Here is a 17,982-nt window from a genome sequence, read left to right as displayed (position 1 = left end):
ATCAAGAGATATGCAGGTGGGATACAAGCTCATCTATTGCAATATTAAAATAGAGTCAACATGTGTGTCCTGTGCAGGGAAGGCTCAAAGCACTTAGCCCATGAAGGAATAAATCATTTCTTGTAATCATTTCTGTAACTCCTGATTCATTGCCTCAGTGAGACAGCTTGTTTGTAAAAAGCTTTCAAGGTGAAATGGGATAAGTGTCTTTAATATGCATAATAACTCCACAGTTATCAAGGAAATGCACTTGTACAAAACAGGAACCTCCTGGGCAAGGGAAGATAAATAAAATACTGACAGCAGAAGATGAAACAGAAGATGAAACAGGAATACAAAGTAGCATACTAAATAGCAGTGTATTAATCTTCAAATGTCAGATGCAGAATAGTCAATACCTAAAAAGTAAAGGTAATCTAAGCTGATAAATGTTGGTGCTGCAATGCACTCAAATATAAATATACAATAAACATGTGTGTTTTTAAAAAAACCCCTGTAATTCTTCTGCCAACAGCAATGGCAGAAATAAGGGCCAGTACTGCATCAGTTTTTGCCCTGGTTCCCATCCAGAAACCAGGGAGTCTAGATTATGCTAACCGGATGAAGGCAAACTCTGGTGCCATAGTGCAATGAATGTACTATGCATTCATGCAGAATTTGGTATTTATTTTGGGGCAAAGGTAAAGAGCAATTGGCATTTGGGTGGTGGTGGGACATTTAATTCTCTCTCTGTGTCTTTTAAGAAAGAGCATTCAATCATTTAAGTCCCCCACCAGCAGACTGAAATTGCACAACCCCAACAGCTCAGTTAGAACTAATCCATATTTGAGGCTGAAATGAGGCCAAAAACAGTCATAAGAGAACCCCTCCCTGCGGGCGCCTATCAGGAACCAGATCCTAGCCTGCACCCTTCTTTGGCAAATGGGGATGAGGGCTGGGACTTAGGCTGTGCCAGGGGGTGGAGCCAATGGTGGGCTTCCCTCAGATCCGCCCCTTGCCCATTATATGGGTTGGGGTATGGGGAGCCTGACACCTGGTCCTGCAAGGTGATACATATAATTGGTCATGTTGCAAAATTAAGTACTTTAGCATCACACTTATTCAGATTAGAGAGTTTTAAGACCACCATGCTTAACCTGGGCTGTATCATGACCAGCTTTCTTAAAAACCTAAAAAAGTAGGGCATGAAGAAGGAATGTTTTTTGAAGCTATCAAAATACATTTTGTGTAAAGATGATAGTATATCTATGGGACCACAGTCTCTTCTCAGAAATACATTACATTTTTCTTTGACGTTAGTGATGGGCCTCCCACCGACTTACCAATGGGCAGGTACCAGCGCATTATTGAGTCTCTTAATTCCCACTCACTGATCTGAAACTACTACAATTTCTAGAACAATTATGATTGTTTAAACAAGTAAGATTAAAATCAGCCCTGATGGATCAGACCAAAAGTCTAAATAGCAGCAGCTTTCTGTTTTCCACAGTGGTCAACCAGATGCCTATGGGAAGCCCACAAGAAGGCCACACAGACAATAGCTGTCCCCCCATTATTCTTCCCAAGCAACTTGAATTCAGGGAGGTATGCTCCTTCTGATTGTGGAGACAGCATATAGCCATAACAACCAGTACTTGTTGGTAGCATTATTCTCTTTTAATTTGTAATTTTTCATCTACCAACAAAGTTGCATAAATAGCATTCACGTGCTGATCTTCCTAGCATGGTTTATTACTTTTGCTCCATCACCTGACTCGAGCTCCAGAACCAGCCACTCACAAGAACATCTGAATACTTACCGCCAACATGGAAGAAGGCATCACTGTTAGTATAAGCAGTAGGAACGCAAATGTCATCATGTCCTGTGGGGGTGAAAACAGAGTTACTCATCACAAATGACCAAATTTGTGTTAGCTAAATTGTTTTGTTTTAACCAGTGTCAGCTCTAAGTTACTGGGGGAGAAGGGACAGAAAGTCCCAGCACGACCTCATCACTGTCAACATTGGTTCTTCATCCGTACTCTTCCTCTGAGGTCAGTATGCATGGCTACCAAGGAGAGGGCAAGACAAACGGAGGGAGGTCGTTGCCAGGAATGCCTCACCTGGGAGGGTGGAGCCACAGCAATAGCCTCCTGGCAGCAGAGTAACTGCCGCTTACTAGGAAGGGATGACAAGGGTGGTGCTGTGTAGACATACCAGCAGAGCAAATCTAGTGCTCCCACTCCTGTTTCTGCTCACATGCTTGAAAAACTCAGGTGAACAGCCAAGGACAGTAAGGAGGAGGAACAGCAGATAGACTGAGGGGCTCCAGTGCGGCCCTCACTAGGGTATAGGCCTTGGCACATGTCCTGGTTTTTACCTCACATTTCAATAAAACATTTTCAAAGCATCTTGCAACATGTGATTAAAACAGCAAAACACTCTTCAAGCCAGCTCCTCGAGAACCACCTAAAACTCAGTGTAAAAATCATTAAAGGCATGAGGAGGGAGAGAAAACCATTTTACCAAGCAACCAAAGGTCATCAAATGGACACCAGGCAAACTGATAAGGGGAGAATGTTCCATAGCTAAAACACCACCAAAAAGGCTCTTTTCTCATGAGAGACCATTTTTTAAAAGAAAAACAGCATAATAATCATTTACTTTATTTAATACTTTGGAGCGTCTCCACCCCCATTGTTCTGCCTGGACACTGAGGTCCAGCTCCGAGGGCCTTCTGGCAGTTCCCTCACTGCAAGACGTGAGGTTACAGGGAACCAAGCAGAAGGCCTTCTCGGTGGTGGCGCCCACCCTGTGGAACGCCCTTCCATCAGATGCCAAGGAAATAAACAACTATCTGACTTTTAGAAGACATCTGAAGGCAGCCCTGTTTAGGGAAGTCTTTAATGTTTGATGTTTTATTCTGTTTTTAATCTGTTGGGAGCTGCCCAGAGTGGCTGGGGAAACCCAGCCAAATGGGCAGGGTATAAATAATAAATTATTATTATTATTATTATTATTATTATTATTATTATTATTATTATAACACTCTAGCCACCACACCACACTGGCTCTTACAGAGTGGCATCTGTCCAAGTCATGCTCAGAACAAGCCCATTGAAATCAATGGATGTGATTTACTTACTTGATTGAAGTGGGTCTGCTGTGAATATGATTTACTCAGATACAACTCAAATAAGAACAGCAGTACAGAATTATCACACCACAAATAACAAATGGGATAATTGCAATGCTTGGACTTCCCTTTCTGGGGGAAAATGCAGCAAAATCAACATCATAAATTACAAATCCATTTAGTAAAGATGCCTCCATTTAGGAAATCTACATGTCTGAGAGGTGCAAAAAGATGACGCGAGGGGGAAAGATAGATTGGAACTGTCTGTTCGTTACCTCTTGGCAGACCAGGACATTTAATTGATGAAAGAGATGTTAGAGATAAACATATCACTGAGTAGAAGAGAGATCTGTATTTAAAATACACTGTGCTGGAACAGCAGGCCACGGTTCAGTAGCCGCTGCTGCACTGGAGCACCACAGGTAAGGCGCTGCTCAGTGCGCAGAGGAGGCGAGGCAAGTGGCACGTGGAGTGCCCCTTATCTCTGGAGCTCTTGTGCAGCAGTGGCCACTGGACTGGGGCCTGCACCACTGGGAGCCATGGGTAAGAGCTGAGTGTAGGATGGGGACCAAAGGTGGGCAAATGATCCCAGAAGGAGCACAACGTGTCCCTCACCAAAGGTACTACCCCTTCTCAAGCATCCCACGACAATTGTAATTAAAATATATCCCCCATATTCACATGAAGCTATACTAAGTTGGTCCGCTTCCCCATCTAGCTCAGTATTGTCGACAAGGACTGACAGTGGTTTCCCAGGGTTTCAGATGTGGGCCTGTCTCAGTCCTACCTGGAGATGAACTCAGGACTTTCACCGGGCAAAACATGTGGCTGTAGCATGGAGTTACAACCCTTCTCCCTATGTCAACTCTGAACTGTGAAGAAACAGCGATTCATGAAGGTGCCAAGGTAGCGAGGATGTAGGCTGAACCATCCTGGAATTCCTTGTGAAGCCAGGTGCTTGTCTCTCAAGATACCGGGCTAGAGGAAATTCTAGATCTTGGTTCCAACACATTTCGGAAAACCCTGCCTTTAATTAATGAAGAGAAGAGTATCTCAACATGACGGTATGCTTTGAGTTTATAATCTATTTATGTTAATATCAGCCTCCTTAATGCTGAATGTTAAGGCTTCAAGTAAGCAGAGATGTCAGATAGTATTTTTAAAAATGTCATCAAGACTGCAACTCCGGTGGCAGGACAGCTATCAAGCCAGGAATTAAAGTGTACAGAGAGCTGAAAACTAGGTCTTCCCTGATGCAGCATCTGTCTCTGGGATATTCTCAGAGTCGCTCCCCAGTTGGGAGATTTCACAGCTGCTGCAAAACGTCCTTGGTTATTTGGCGCTAAGTCACCTCTTGCATCTGGACAGAGGTGCATGTGAATAGGGTGGTGGTAATAGAGGAAATAATCTAATTTTCTCATGCTGCACTATAGCGCAGCAGATCATTATATAACATTTTATAATCCACAAAGCATGAACTGTGGCAGTGGATCAATGCATAAATATTGTTCTCTGTCACTTAATTTTCACATGGTAAAGAAGTGCTATAATCCATTTCTGCTGAGCCCCTGCGGTTGTAAAATCCTTGGGTGAATAAGGACTTTTTTTTTTGCTTATACAATTCTGGAAGGAATTGTGTGCACTCATGGTGTTTATTATTTATTAATGAAAATTATGTATTGGACCCAAACAGCCATTTCTGGACCTGCACAGAATAGCTCCTTCCTATCTACCTTTCTACTGCAGCCTCTTGCACACAGACATACACATCTCTGAACAGCTGCTCCTGGAGGTCAGGTGATCCTCCAAAACAGGATACAAAACAGTGCCAAGGATGGAGGTCAGTAAGAACAATCATCAACCTCTGAGCCTGGAAGCTGGACCAATATCCACTCATGTACATGGTGCTTGGATCCTGGCTTCCTTTGGCACTTCTTCCATAATTCCATATTAGCTACTCAATGAGGCCCTGGAGGGATAAATATCTCCCCCCACACAACAGAAGGGTTGGCCCTGCTTTTGGATTTTCAGATATAGTAAGGAGATTCCAAGCAAAGCATATTTCTAATATGTGTGGTGGATTTCCTACCAGTAGTTAGAGTAGGGGGAGAGAATCTTTTTTGGCTTCCTGTGGGTAAATTTTGACACTCTCAAAAACCCTTGTGTGGGATTTCACCTGGCTGTCAGGTGCCTGGGAACCACAGCACAAGGGCCATTCCTAGCCCTACGCTTTCGAAAGTGGTGAGCGTAGGACTGACAAAGCATTTCTTTCTCCACTCCACACCAGCTGATTGGGGAGCGAGGAGGAAGGCTGTATTTTGCAACTGCAAAAGGAACGTGAAGTGTCAGACCTAGGACCAGGGTCCAAATCTTCACTCAGTCGAGATGCTCAATGGATGATCTTGGGCCACTCAATGTCTCTCAGCATAGCCTACTTCACAGGTAATATTGGGGAAGGGGGAGAGAACATCAGCCTATAAGATTATGTTAGCTTTAACTCTACAGAGATAATGGTAATAGTGAGGAAAAGAAGTACTGTACTTCAGTCTGTATACTTGCAAGTCCAGACACTATTCTCCCAGCCATTAACACATACAGTTTCAGGGGTGTGTGCATTTGTGTGATCTCTCTTGGCACTGCAGCACATGAAAGAAAGCACGTGAGGGACTGACTGTGTGATCAGAACAAAATAACTGTGTTGCTGGAAATAAAACCTGTTTTTCCCTGCAAGTAATAATTACTGTCTTTTCACCACAGAATTAACAAAACTGGGATTCATTTCTCTTTGGAATTCATGCAGAAAGAAACAAACAAGCAGTGGCAGTATTCTTCCATACAAGGTAATTTTTCTCTGCACGGAGAATGTGTTTTTTTGAACAAGTTAGCAGACATAAATGTAAATGGGTGTGTTCACATACAATAATAACTGTGAAGTTAAAGCTTCAGTGTATATCTTCCTATATACATAAAAAGTGAGGTTGTCATCACACAGCCTCCATTGGGAGGATTTGAAGTGCCTCATCACAATCCTGCATTTGCACAAAGTCAGGGTAGGGTAAGGGAGCAAAAAGTGAAGGCAGGTTGCACAACAGGAGCCATGGCATGCAAGCAAGAAGGGGAAGGCACGAGTGTGTGTGGGGGAGGAGTGGTGTTCCCTCTTACCATATCAATCAACTGAGTTGTAGCTAACAGACTTGTTCTTAAGACCGTATCCACCTTGAAAGATATATCAGCATAGGGTATGTGCACAAAGAGGGCTACACAATAGGAGAGAGAGTGGTATGGAAATGGGGTGATCTGTGTGCAAGGCAGAGTTGAGAAAAGTAACAAGGTGGGTGGAGGAAAAAATGGGAGTGAAGGTGAAAATGGGGGTACAAAGGCGGAGTAGAAGGCATGGGCATGGCATTGCAAATGAAAGGCATGAAAGGGTCTGTAGAAAATGAGGGGATGGTGGCTTTATAACTGGGCAGAAGCTGAAAAAAGTCCTTAGTACAGTAGTTGCAGTGTGTGGGAGGGAAAATGCAAGAGATTACCTGGGGGGTGGTCTGTGCAAGGGGAGGGCTTCCACAAGAGGAGGGGAAGCAGGAAGCATGGGTATGGGGGAGAAGGGGAAAACAAGGGTGCAAAGTGGGGCTGCAGAATAGAAGAGAGAAGCGGTTTCAGAAATGGGATTCAGAAGGCAGTGGTGGAGCTCCCCGGGGGTCGATCTCAGCACGGCGATCCTCCCCAGGGGGTGCCGAATGTCACCCCCATTCAGGCTGAAGTGGGGTGACATTTGGTGCGCCCCCCCCCCCCCGCGACTCCCAAGCCTACAGCGAGCCGGGGGCGGGGGAGAGAGAGCTGCAGCAGCTGCTTCACCGCTTGCCACTTTGCCGCTCATTGGGCTTGGGGGAGTCGTGGGCGGGGGGGGTGAGCCGAATGTCACCCCCCTTCAGGATGACACCAGGGGCAGACTGCACCTCCCTGCACCCCCCTTCCTGCACCCCTGTCAGAAGGTGAAAAGGGAGCTTAGTAATTGCATGGGGTGGGAAGGGGAAGTGCTAGGGGGTTAATATGGGGGGAATGGCAGGGGGATTGGTACATGAACACCTTTCATGATATTCCTTTAATGTAGAACTATTTGATGTTCAAACACTTGTAGCACAAGTGAATGATCAGGATCATGGCAGCTTGCTCCATCCCTACCACCCACATACTGTACCAGATCCCAACTGATTTATGCTCCAACCTCAGAATCTATTCACTCCATTTTGTGGTGTACAGATTGTACTGGCTGGGACCTACAGGCATGCACACACTCCCACACATGCAAGCCCCTATGGAAACTTGATGTGCAACACAAGGACATCAAGGGTGTGGCAAGTCAATGCTGTACCGTACTAACTTCATCTCTGTGTATCGAAGTGTACATGCAGTTACTGCTGTTCACTTGAAGAACGGTAAATGTCTCCACAGATGTCAGGCACCTGATTGACAAGGGTCTAGCTGCAAGGGGGTGCACTGTCTGGCCAATGCTCATTCTGCATGACATGTGGCAAAAGGTTTGTCGGCAGATAAGGGACTGCATGAGAATAAGCATCTGCTGATATGATGAGGCCAGGGTATGGAACTTAACTGTTGATGACATTAGTAGGGCACATGGACATGAGCATAAAGAGAAGGCCTGAAGAACATCGTCTATGAGGAAGTGGAACCAAGTAAAGGGGGTAGAAGTGGCTTAAGTTGTTGCTTAAGGTCTAAAAATAATTGTAGTCACAGGACATGGTTACTGAACGTTGGGGAACTAATTGATTAGGATGCATTCGTTAATATTACTATATTGCTTTGTTTGATATCTGTTCTGGCGTGACTGGCATCAGCTCAACGATCACAACCCCCTCCCCCAGCCACCAAAAATATATATACGGTATTTTGAGCTGGAGATGCCACAGAATAAACATGGGATCTTTCTCGTGTTGAGTGCATGCTCTGAAAGCCTTAGGATGATCCCTCCCTGAAGAAGCTCCCACTAACGCTAACCCAGCACTGCCTCTTCATGCTGGAGAAAAGCTACACCTGTTGAATTTCTACCTCTCTCTGGCAGCTGTTAAATAAATGCAACCATTTTCTAATAGTCATTAGAATCTGATTAATACCCTGGAATTTTTGATCTGCTCTTAAAAGGAGGCTGTCCCAACAAGTCTGTTGGTTTTTATGTGGAGAAAACCGCATAAGAAATGCCTTGATCCTGCAAACCTTTCCCCAGACAAAGTATTTTTTAAAAAAAGAAAAAAAGAAAGAAATTCCCATGAAATCCTGCCTACAGGATCAAGCAAGTATTTGACACAGCTCCAGAAAATCTGTGGAATTGTTCACACAACCATTTTAGCATGTAGCAACATGATTGTTTAATCAGCCCATGCCAGCCACCCCGGTTTATGCCAATTGTATAATGCCACCCACTGCTGTCCACCTTGTGCTGAGCTTAGCTTATTTCACCATTGGCACTGAAGCATAACTGCACATTTTCATGGGACTGCAGTCTGGCTCACAGACAGCCACTGTTGCTTTTCGAAGCAGCCAAGCATATACACAGAAGTGATACTTAAACAGAGGCATGTGTAGAAACCAATGGATTCTGTGGTACCATAGTTCCAAAACTTGGAACTTACTTTCTGACATATAAATAAAAGCACCCTTATCACCTTTCCTGCACATGCAGAATCTGTTAAATGTATACACGGCCTTCTCAGCTCGAAACTGAGAAGATTATCCAAAGGCAGACAATCCAAGTATATATGAAGCTCAAATTCTACCTGCCTCCCACATGGGAATGTCATCTTAGCTATTTGATAATATTTGAATTACTGAAGCTATGGGTGGATTAACATTAATTTAATAAGTGAGGCTGCTTTCTTACTGCCAGGAAATCTGATGTTTATAATAACAAGGCTCACATTAAGTCATTTCTTCCCTGTCACTTTTACAAAACTTTTTATTATTCCGATAAAAAAGCCCAAAACCCAGACACTATGTGGACAACGAGAGGCACAAAGAGCCAAACAGTCAGTAATCCAAAATGAAGACTTACCTGTGGCTGTGCTTGTCTGCTCACAGATGACTGCAAGAGGCAGCAATGCTACCTTAGATCACCACCACTCAAGTCCTCTGTCTTCCAGCTCAATCAGTGGCTCTTTAACACCACCTCTCTCCTCTAGCTTCTGTTTGGTTACTAATCCTTTACTGTACAGGAAAAGGAGAGTTGGGTTTCATTTAACCCCTTCCACTGCAAAAGTTCCTCCACAGCTTTCCTGTTTTGCTTTCAGAAGCTGAAGTTGTAACCATGCACACATGGAAGGGACAGGCTTTGAATGATCTCCAGCTCTTTAACCTGAGTGTCTTTGAACAAAAAAACAACAACACGCAATCTGTCGTTGGCTGCACAAGTCATTTCCAGGGCGGGGCCTTTCTCAGCTAAGTTTTTATTTTAGCCACAGGCAGCACATCAAAAGACAAGAAAGAGAGATTATTGGAACGGTCTATAATTGCAGCTGTTGTTTCTCATTTCCATTAAAGTCCTGGAGTTTAAACAGTGAGATTTTGCAAATCGCATTTCCTTTGCAACCTGAAAACAGGCCTACACCAAAGTCCACCTTTGAACTTTTCCTCTCCTGCCCTTTGAAGCCAGGAACATCAATCCCAAATCTTGTGCAGGGCTCGATCCATCTTCACAATGCAGTGATTCAAATTCTTAGGACTTGTACATCTCAGAAGTCTGGAAAAAATGCAGAAGCACCAAGATACAAATCTCTGCTTGAAGAATCTGTTCCTACTTTAATCTTCATTTGACAATAAGAATCCTCAGGAAAAGCCAACTGGAAAATAACTACGGCATTGAGCTGTGCACACACACAAAAAAAGCTGGTGGGAGGAATGCTTGCTTTTTCCTCCCCCTTTTTGCAGTCCTGTCTCTAAAGATCCCCTGGTAAACACCGCTGGAATCAGGCAGGAGAAACAGTGCATTCTGCAGTACCTAGACGTCACATCTTTTTTAAAAAAATAAATAAAGCTAGGACCCACAGTGATTTGATGAGCTATGTCCTATAGGCCCATCTGAAGCATAACCCTGGTTGCACAGGTTTTTTTGAGTATTTATTTTTTATTTCTGGAATTTCTGTGTTGCTTTTCAAAATAAAGTTTTCCTAAGGCAGCTGATAATATGTGAAAAAAATTAAATAAAATAATCTGACTTTCTTTTAAAAAAATTAAAGGCTAAAAGAAACACAGTATCCTAACAAAGAAATGATAATATCAAACTTTTTCTCGGCATTTGTCCACTCTGAAATAAAACTGAAATACTATTGATTAGCTCAAAAACCAATACATTATTTACTAGCAATATACAAATCTGAGGTTGTCAGCCAACTACAAAATTAAACAGCCCAGCATGTTCTTGTGTCTTTAATGCCAGCTTGATCTGCAAAATCAGCAAGTGAAGTTGTTCCTTGCATTGAGATGTTTGCAGATGATGAAGCGGCTGCTGTTCAAGGTACAGCAGGGGGCAGTAAAGAAGTTGCCGTGTAGTGCTTTAATACCCAAGTCAAACCTGCTGCTTTTCACCAGTACAGTGGTACCTCAGGTTACAGACACTTCAGGTTACAGACTCCGCTAACCCAGAAATAGTACCTCGGGTTAAGAACTTTGCTTCAGGATGAGAACAGAAATCACGCAGCAGTGGCGTGGCAGCAGCGGGAGGCCCCATTAGCTAAAGTGGTACCTCAGTTTAAGAACAGTTTCAGGTTAAGAATGGACCTCTAGAACGAATTAAGTTCTTAACCTGAGGTACCACTGTATTAAATAAATTGACACTCCTAGACCTCATATGAGTTCAAGGGTCCTCTTTGTGTGTTCTAACCTTCCTAGATATAAACTCACAGCAGTGATAGTGGCTGTGATAGTGCATGATAGTGCATGTAAAACCTTTTTTGCCTATAAGGAGCTTAAGTTTCTGAACAAAACGCTAACAAGACCGAAAAGAAAAAATGCCAAGGGCCTTTTAAGGAAAACCCACTGTATGCCTCCCTTCTGTAACCAATTACAGCGGTACCTCAGGTTTCAGATGCTTCAGGTTACAGACTCCGCTAACCCAGAAATAGTACCTCGGGTTAAAAACTTTGCTTCAGGATGAGAACAGAAATCACGCAGCGGGAGCGGGAGGCCCCATTAGCTAAAGTGGTGCTTCAGGTTAAGAACAGTTTCAGGTTAAGAACGGACCTCCAGAACGAATTAAGTTCTTAACCTGAGGTACCACTGTACTGAAATACAAATTCTAGGTAAGAACTCGTCCACACTTAGTTTTTGCCCTGTACTTTCTAAGCGCTAAGCTTTTCTGGAAAACGGCAATTTGGGTTTTTCATGGATTGCCAAGAGCATTAAAGAGCGACTTTTTGCAGCAAAATCATTTGGTGGGTGGGTGGGTGGAGATCAGTGTGGATGAGCCCTAAAACTCTTGTTCTATTTCATTAAGAATAACCCTGACAAAACCTGTTCCTCTCCACCCATAAGTTTCCTTTTGATAGCAGCCTCTTCAGAGATGTTAGATGATTAAGCTATTTGGGAAGTTTGGGGCATCAGATAATGTGACTATCCAAGCTGGGATCGTGCCAAGACGCATAGGGGGAAAAACCAGCTGTGCCTACTGCTCTGTTGGCCACAGCTTAAGGGCAACATCTTGCTCAGTTGAGGAGTAGTCCCTTGGGACGTATGAAATGTCAGCCCAAAATGAAGACTTTGAACTTCTTAAAAAGATTTCAACAAAGGTTTTGTTACTGTGTTTTATCCTGTATCCAGATGGGCTAGTATGATAGGGAAAGGTTATTCTTGTGAGGTTTTGGCTTAGCAATGGATCATTCAGTACCAGGAAACAGGTTCTCTGTGCTTCAAAAGACCACCAAACTGCAGTGCTTGAAGGCCAAAGAAAAAAGAAGAAGAAGCAAACAAACAAGCAAGTACTACCTTCCTCTAAAAATAATTTGAGCCTCTTAAAAGAATAACCACAAGGTTTAAAAATAGGATGCTATTAAAAAAATTGGAGTAAGTACAATTGACTGCAGTGGGGCTTTCTTCTTCTGAGTGGACATGAGTAGGATTGCACTGTTATGCCTACTCAGAAGAAAGCCTCACTGAGTTCAATGGGCTCCTATTTAATTCCCCCCGCCCCCAAATCGTATGCTTGGGATTTCACTAAAATTGTACTTTCATATAAATTAGTCAGTTGTTAAGTTTAAAATTCCCTTACGGGTGGTGCTGAGGAGTAGGTGAGGAGAAAACTGAGAGTAATTCAGAGAAGAGGCACATTTAAAACATTTCAGAACAGCTCCCCTGGCTTAGTGTGTGTCCATTTCATTTCACCTTTGTTCCCCACATGGCTGTGGCAAGAGCCCATGCTGTCTACCCTCATTATGCTGTTGATTGATCGAAAGCTGTCAGGGATCAAAAGGATTTCAGCTGAAGCAATCGCGAAACCCATTCAATCAGGTCAGAAAAGGGTTCATTATGTGGTACCACTGCAGTCTACGCCACTATGTTGCTGCTGGCAGGGAAGCACACACTGTGATGATCAGAGCACATCTTTCACCTAAGCACCTTGGTTCTTTTCTTTTCCCCAACCTCTTCCTGCCCATCTGCTCTTCAGAAGCAAGAAACTCCATCATCTCTCTTGTCCATTTAAGTTAAGAGCGTGGACATTTTCCTCATGCCTTTCTCCATTACTAGACACATTATATAATTGCCTGTCCCACAGTTAGGTTGGGTTCATTTTGAACCAACTGAGAACAATGCCTGCAATTAAATGGTATATGGTTCTCTTATTTAACAAGTATACATTTTGCTGTTCCCCCAGGGTCCTTTAAAGATTCTGATGCATAGGCTCATTACATTTGTTCATAGATCTTCTGTAGTCCCCAGTTAGCTTTAAAAGAGAATGATGTCCTTTATCAACTCAGATCAGAAACAAAGAAGTCTTGCAGTAAGGTTGAAGCAGGCATGCCTGTTCCTTACCTTAAACTCACTTTAATCACAAAACAGGCTGAAGTGGTTCACCATCCTGAAATACAAGCTTTAAAAGCAGTACCTGGTTTTGGATACCAAAGCAGCCCCAAAGCAAAATTTACTCAAGGAAGTATTTATTCCAACGTCCTTTTGTTCTGAGCTTTCCAGGCACAAGTTTGCGCTTTAAAGCTCCATTTCTGAGGTGTGTGTTGTTGTTGTTGGGCACAGAGATTTAAAGTCCAGACCTGTGCAGTATCATACCCCTTTAAACAGTCGTGGCTTTCCCTCCAAGTATCCTGGGTGCTGTGGTTTGTTAAGCATGCTGAGAGCTGTTAGGATACCCTATTCCTCTCACAGAAGTACAATCCTCCCTCCTGGGGGGAGGACTGACTGTTAAACCACTCTGGGAATTGTAATTAACCTGCCCAAGGCAGGGTATAAGTACAATCAAAATAAAATAAACCGCCGTAAGATAATATCAAAACATAACAATTCATCAGGCTCCTTTCCACAGGACAGTTGGCGTTAGCTGTATGTGAGCACATCACCTTGCCAACAAGAAACATCACCTTGCCAACAAAGGTCCGTATAGTTAAAGCTATGGTTTTCCCAGTAGTGATGTATGGAAGTGAGAGCTGATCGCCAAAGAATTGATGCTTTTGAATTATGGTGCTGGAGGAGACTCTTGAGAGTCCCATGGACTGCAAGAAGATAAAACCTATCCATTCTTAAGGAAATCAGCCCTGAGTGGTCACTGGAAGGACAGATCCTGAAGCTGAGGCTCCAATACTTTGGCCACCTCATGAGAAGAGAAGACTCCCTGGAAAAGACCCTGATGTTGGGAAAGATGGAGGGCACAAGGAGAAGGGGACAACAGAGGATGAGATGGCTGGACAGTGTTCTCGAAGCAACCAACATGAGCTTGACCAAACTGCAGGAGGCAGTGGAAGACAGGAGTGCCTGGCGTGCTCTGGTCCATGGGGTCACGAAGAGTCGGACATGACTAAACGACTAAACAACAACATCAACAATGTGTGAGCAAGGAAGGGAAGATGTTCAGTTGCATCCTACATAGCAGGGGTTGGCAACGTGGCACTATGGCACCCTTGAGATCTTCCCCTGGCACCCGTAAACCCTCTGAGCCCTCTGATTCTTCTTCTTTGGCGATCACTCGTAGCCCAGTAAGATTGTCTTCCATAAACATGGTTTTAACAATGAGTCCGTAAGTGGCTGTGGAGGCCAATTCTGGATCCACACGTCCTTCCACAGTGGGGACACTGGTTTCCGGGTGGGAGTTGATCACAGTGTGGATTTGCCAAGTGTGCCTTCCTCTTAGCACGTTTCTCCCTTGCGTCCTGAGTTTGAGTGTCTTCAAAGCCCATGACACCTTTGGTAAAGGCTGTTCTCCAACTGGAGTGCTCGCAGGCCAGTGTTTCCCAGTTGTCAGTGTTTATACTACATTTTTAAAGATTTGCCTTGAGACACTTTAAACCTCTTTTGTTGACCACCAGCATTACACTTTCCATTTTTAAGTTTGGAATAGAGTAGTTGCTTTGGAAGACGATCATCAGGCATCTGCACAACATGACCAGTCCAACGAAGTTGATGTTGAAGAATCATTACTTCAACACTGGTGATCTTTGCTTCTTCCAGCACACTGATATTAGTTCACCTGTCTTCCCAAGTGATGTGTAAAATATTTCGGAGACACCGTTGATGGAATCTTTCAAGGAGTTGGAGATGGCATTTATAAACGCCTCTGATTCACTGCCCCATTGGCCATGAGATGGTAAGGCTGGTTACTCCCCTGTCTTATCTTGTGCACAATAGGAGAAATTACCTGACTTGCTAAAAATATTGTAGGAAGAGGTAGAAATTCATCCTCTTCCCCACCATTAGAACTGTGGGTTCAAATGCATTACAAATTGAATCTGGCAGCTACAGTCACTACGGAGTCTAATTTGGAGCAAGTAATCTGGGAGCACAGAGGAATCTGAGCAGCCTCTCTTCATTACTCTGATAATAATTATTTATTCTTTCAGTTTGTTATAATGATTAACTATTAATAGGGGGAATTGTATGCAGTCACAAATGTCCTGAAATTTACAATAGAGACCTTACACATTTGCTTTTCTTTATTCAGTGTTTATTGAAGCAGCAGTAGTAATAATGACAATAATATTTTTAAGTAGAAAAAAGATGATGAAAGCAGACGTGTTATAAGATTGCAATGAATTGAAAATATTCATAACATTGAAGCCTACGAACAAACCAGAGACTATTTGTTTGTCTTTCTTCTGGATCTCAAATATCAACTACATTTTAAGTACAACTGTAGCCCAATTAAACAAATTTCAACCAATTCATTGCATAAATCTAAGTTGATTAAACTATTGAGTTAAATCTGCATATGGGTAAAAACTTTATCTCCAAAGCAGGAAGCATATTCCCTTGGTTTTTAGCAATTGCCTTAGAAGAGTAATTTCTCTTGTGTGTAAGAGAAGCAAGAATGACTCTTAAGATGCTGCTTGGCATCTGAAGTTTTTATAAGCACATGTATTTTTTTTAAAAAATAAGAGTGGTCACTGACAAAAGAGGGCAGGTCTTTTGTACCTTTAATAGTTGCAGCCCTGGGCTGTTCCATTCTTGGGGTTCTTTTCAATTAACACCTCTTAGAGTGCATCTAGAACAAATGTATATTTCGCTAACTGCCATGGCTTTTCACAAAGGATCATAAGAAATATAATTTGGTGAGATGCAGAGCCTACCACAAGGGATGGACTACTTGACTTACAACCACTATTAAATCAGTTTAACTGTGCAATTTTATGCATGGTTAGTCAGATATAAATCCCACTAAAGTCAGTGTTGTTCGCTTATGAGGAAATTTAGGAAGTAAAAGCCATTAGTGGGACTTACATCTGAACAAACATGAAGGAATATACTCCAAGACTCCAATCTTAATCTCACTCACCTAGAAGTAAGCCTTATTGAATTATATTGGACTTACTTCTGAGTAGACATTTTCTCAGGCCTGTGCTGTAAGTCTCTGTAATGTAGATATGCACTTTAAGATTTTATTTTCAAAACTGTCCCCTCTACGTATTTTTAAAATAAAACTCATTATTGCTTCCTGCCGAGGTATATAATATTTGGCCCTGAAGATTTTAGTCACTATTTACACTATTTATGGTATATCACACCTAGACTCCTTGCAAAGATGGAAGAAAATAAAATCAGCACTGACAGTTTTATAGCCTGCTAGGTATACCATACAAAGACAAGAGATAGGGAGGGTATAAAGCTGTGCCCAGTAAGAGGGAGAAAAATAACTAAGAAATAAGACTGTATAGGAATAGAAACCTCTTTCCCCTCCCCACCTTTGGAGTTCTGGATTTATGTGCAACACAAAATGAATCTGGCAGCTACAGGCCCAATCTAATTTAGACTGATTAACACATCAACCTTTGTCGGTGTTGCATAAAACGTATGTTGCAAGTACAAAGAAAAATATATTTGTTGAGAAGCAGAATGAAAAAAGCACTAACTGGTCGACATAATCTCTGTTCACCCCCAGAGACTTCAGATTGGGAAGGTTTTGTACCGTTTCGAAAACCTGCAAAAACTGTTTTGCAAGAGATGAGAGCGGGACATGTGTCCACAGAGGCAATTCCTGTTACCCTCTGAAAAACCTGTCACCTGCTGTCTACAACCTTTGTCTCAGCTTAATGTTCTTCACAGCTACAGACAGGTTACCAAAGGCTCCCACACCTTTAGCAGGCGATGTGCAGAAGAGGGCATTGCAACCCTTCACCTCCTGTGGGACAAACTGCAGCTGCTGAAATGCTCTTCGCTTCACAGCTCCTGAAGATACAGGAGGCCTTTGCTCTTCTCCTTTGCATCTCTTTTGCCTGTTTTCAGTTGCCTCTCTTCTCAGTTGAGAATAAATGGAAGACTGCAAAACACCAGATTTTGTGTGTAATATATAGGCAGCAAAATGTTATTTTATTTAGTATTTTTACTGCCGAGGATGGGGAGAGGTGCTTGAGGGATGTTTTACCTCAGGTGCCAAAATAACTTTGCTGTCCTTGGATTCTAGTTATCATAACATTACTATTGTTGTTATTTATTAAAATGATATACCAGCCTTCATTTGAGGATCACAATAACAGTTTAAAGTATAAAAACACAAAAATGCATAACATGGGGCACTATTTGATGCTCTGCCTCAGGCAGTAAAGTATCTCAGGCCAGCCCACAACAAAACTGAGGTGTGAAGCCGCTAATTATAATACTTGCAATAACTTCCACAGTCGCCTTCATCACCAGCAATGATGAAGCAATGAGTTTATTTTCCCCACCTTGCCCTAAGAGACAAAAGGTTCTTCCTCCCAATAACAGTACTGTTGTGGGTATTTCTTATTACAATTCTTAATAATACGTCTCGTTTAGGAGGACTAGCTCTGCTCCATTTCAAACTGGTGTCAAAACCTCCCATCAAATTCACTCAGTTTGGGTTCGTCCCCATGAGGAGGATTACGTTTATCTGTTTACAAATGGGGTTTGGTCTTCAAGCAGGCAAGTTAAAACAGGCACCTGAAGAACTCCATCTTTATAACCACCTAACCAAACAATTATAAAGTCTGTCTCATCCCCTCACCTCTGCCTCTGGGTACTTGTGCTGCAGATCAAGATATTTTCTCCCTCAATATCATCTTATATACTGGTTGGATTCTATACATCTGTATGCAAACAAACAAACAAAAATATCCACCAATGCTAAGAGGCAGAGGGGGCCTGATTTAACATTATTGATTTGCAAATGCAAATGCCACTCA

At 42.7% G+C, this 17,982-nt stretch overlaps 1 protein-coding gene across 2 annotated transcripts in view; it reads right to left on the bottom strand.

Annotated features, from left to right (window-relative positions):
• PAPLN (papilin, proteoglycan like sulfated glycoprotein) overlaps positions 1–9,512 on the bottom strand; it is a 54,654-nt gene extending 45,142 nt beyond the window's left edge. The window contains exons 1-2 of one of the 2 annotated variants that reach the window (XM_083398056.1): positions 9,186–9,512; positions 1,800–1,862 (exon numbers count right to left, since the gene is read on the bottom strand). In XM_083398056.1, the coding sequence (XP_083254182.1) occupies positions 1,800–1,859 (60 nt within the window). In that variant the 5' untranslated portion in view covers positions 1,860–1,862; positions 9,186–9,512. The remainder of the gene's footprint in view (positions 1–1,799; positions 1,863–9,185) is intronic. The other variant, XM_083398057.1, reaches the window with a different exon arrangement.
• Between the last annotated feature and the right edge of the window lie 8,470 nt (positions 9,513–17,982).

Source organism: Podarcis tiliguerta (assembly GCF_965153285.1).
Source record: "Podarcis tiliguerta genome assembly, chromosome: 1".
Classification (NCBI taxonomy): Eukaryota; Metazoa; Chordata; class Lepidosauria; order Squamata; family Lacertidae; genus Podarcis; species Podarcis tiliguerta.
The sequence above is the reverse complement of the archived record's forward strand: the minus strand, read 5'-3'. Positions and strand labels throughout refer to the sequence as shown.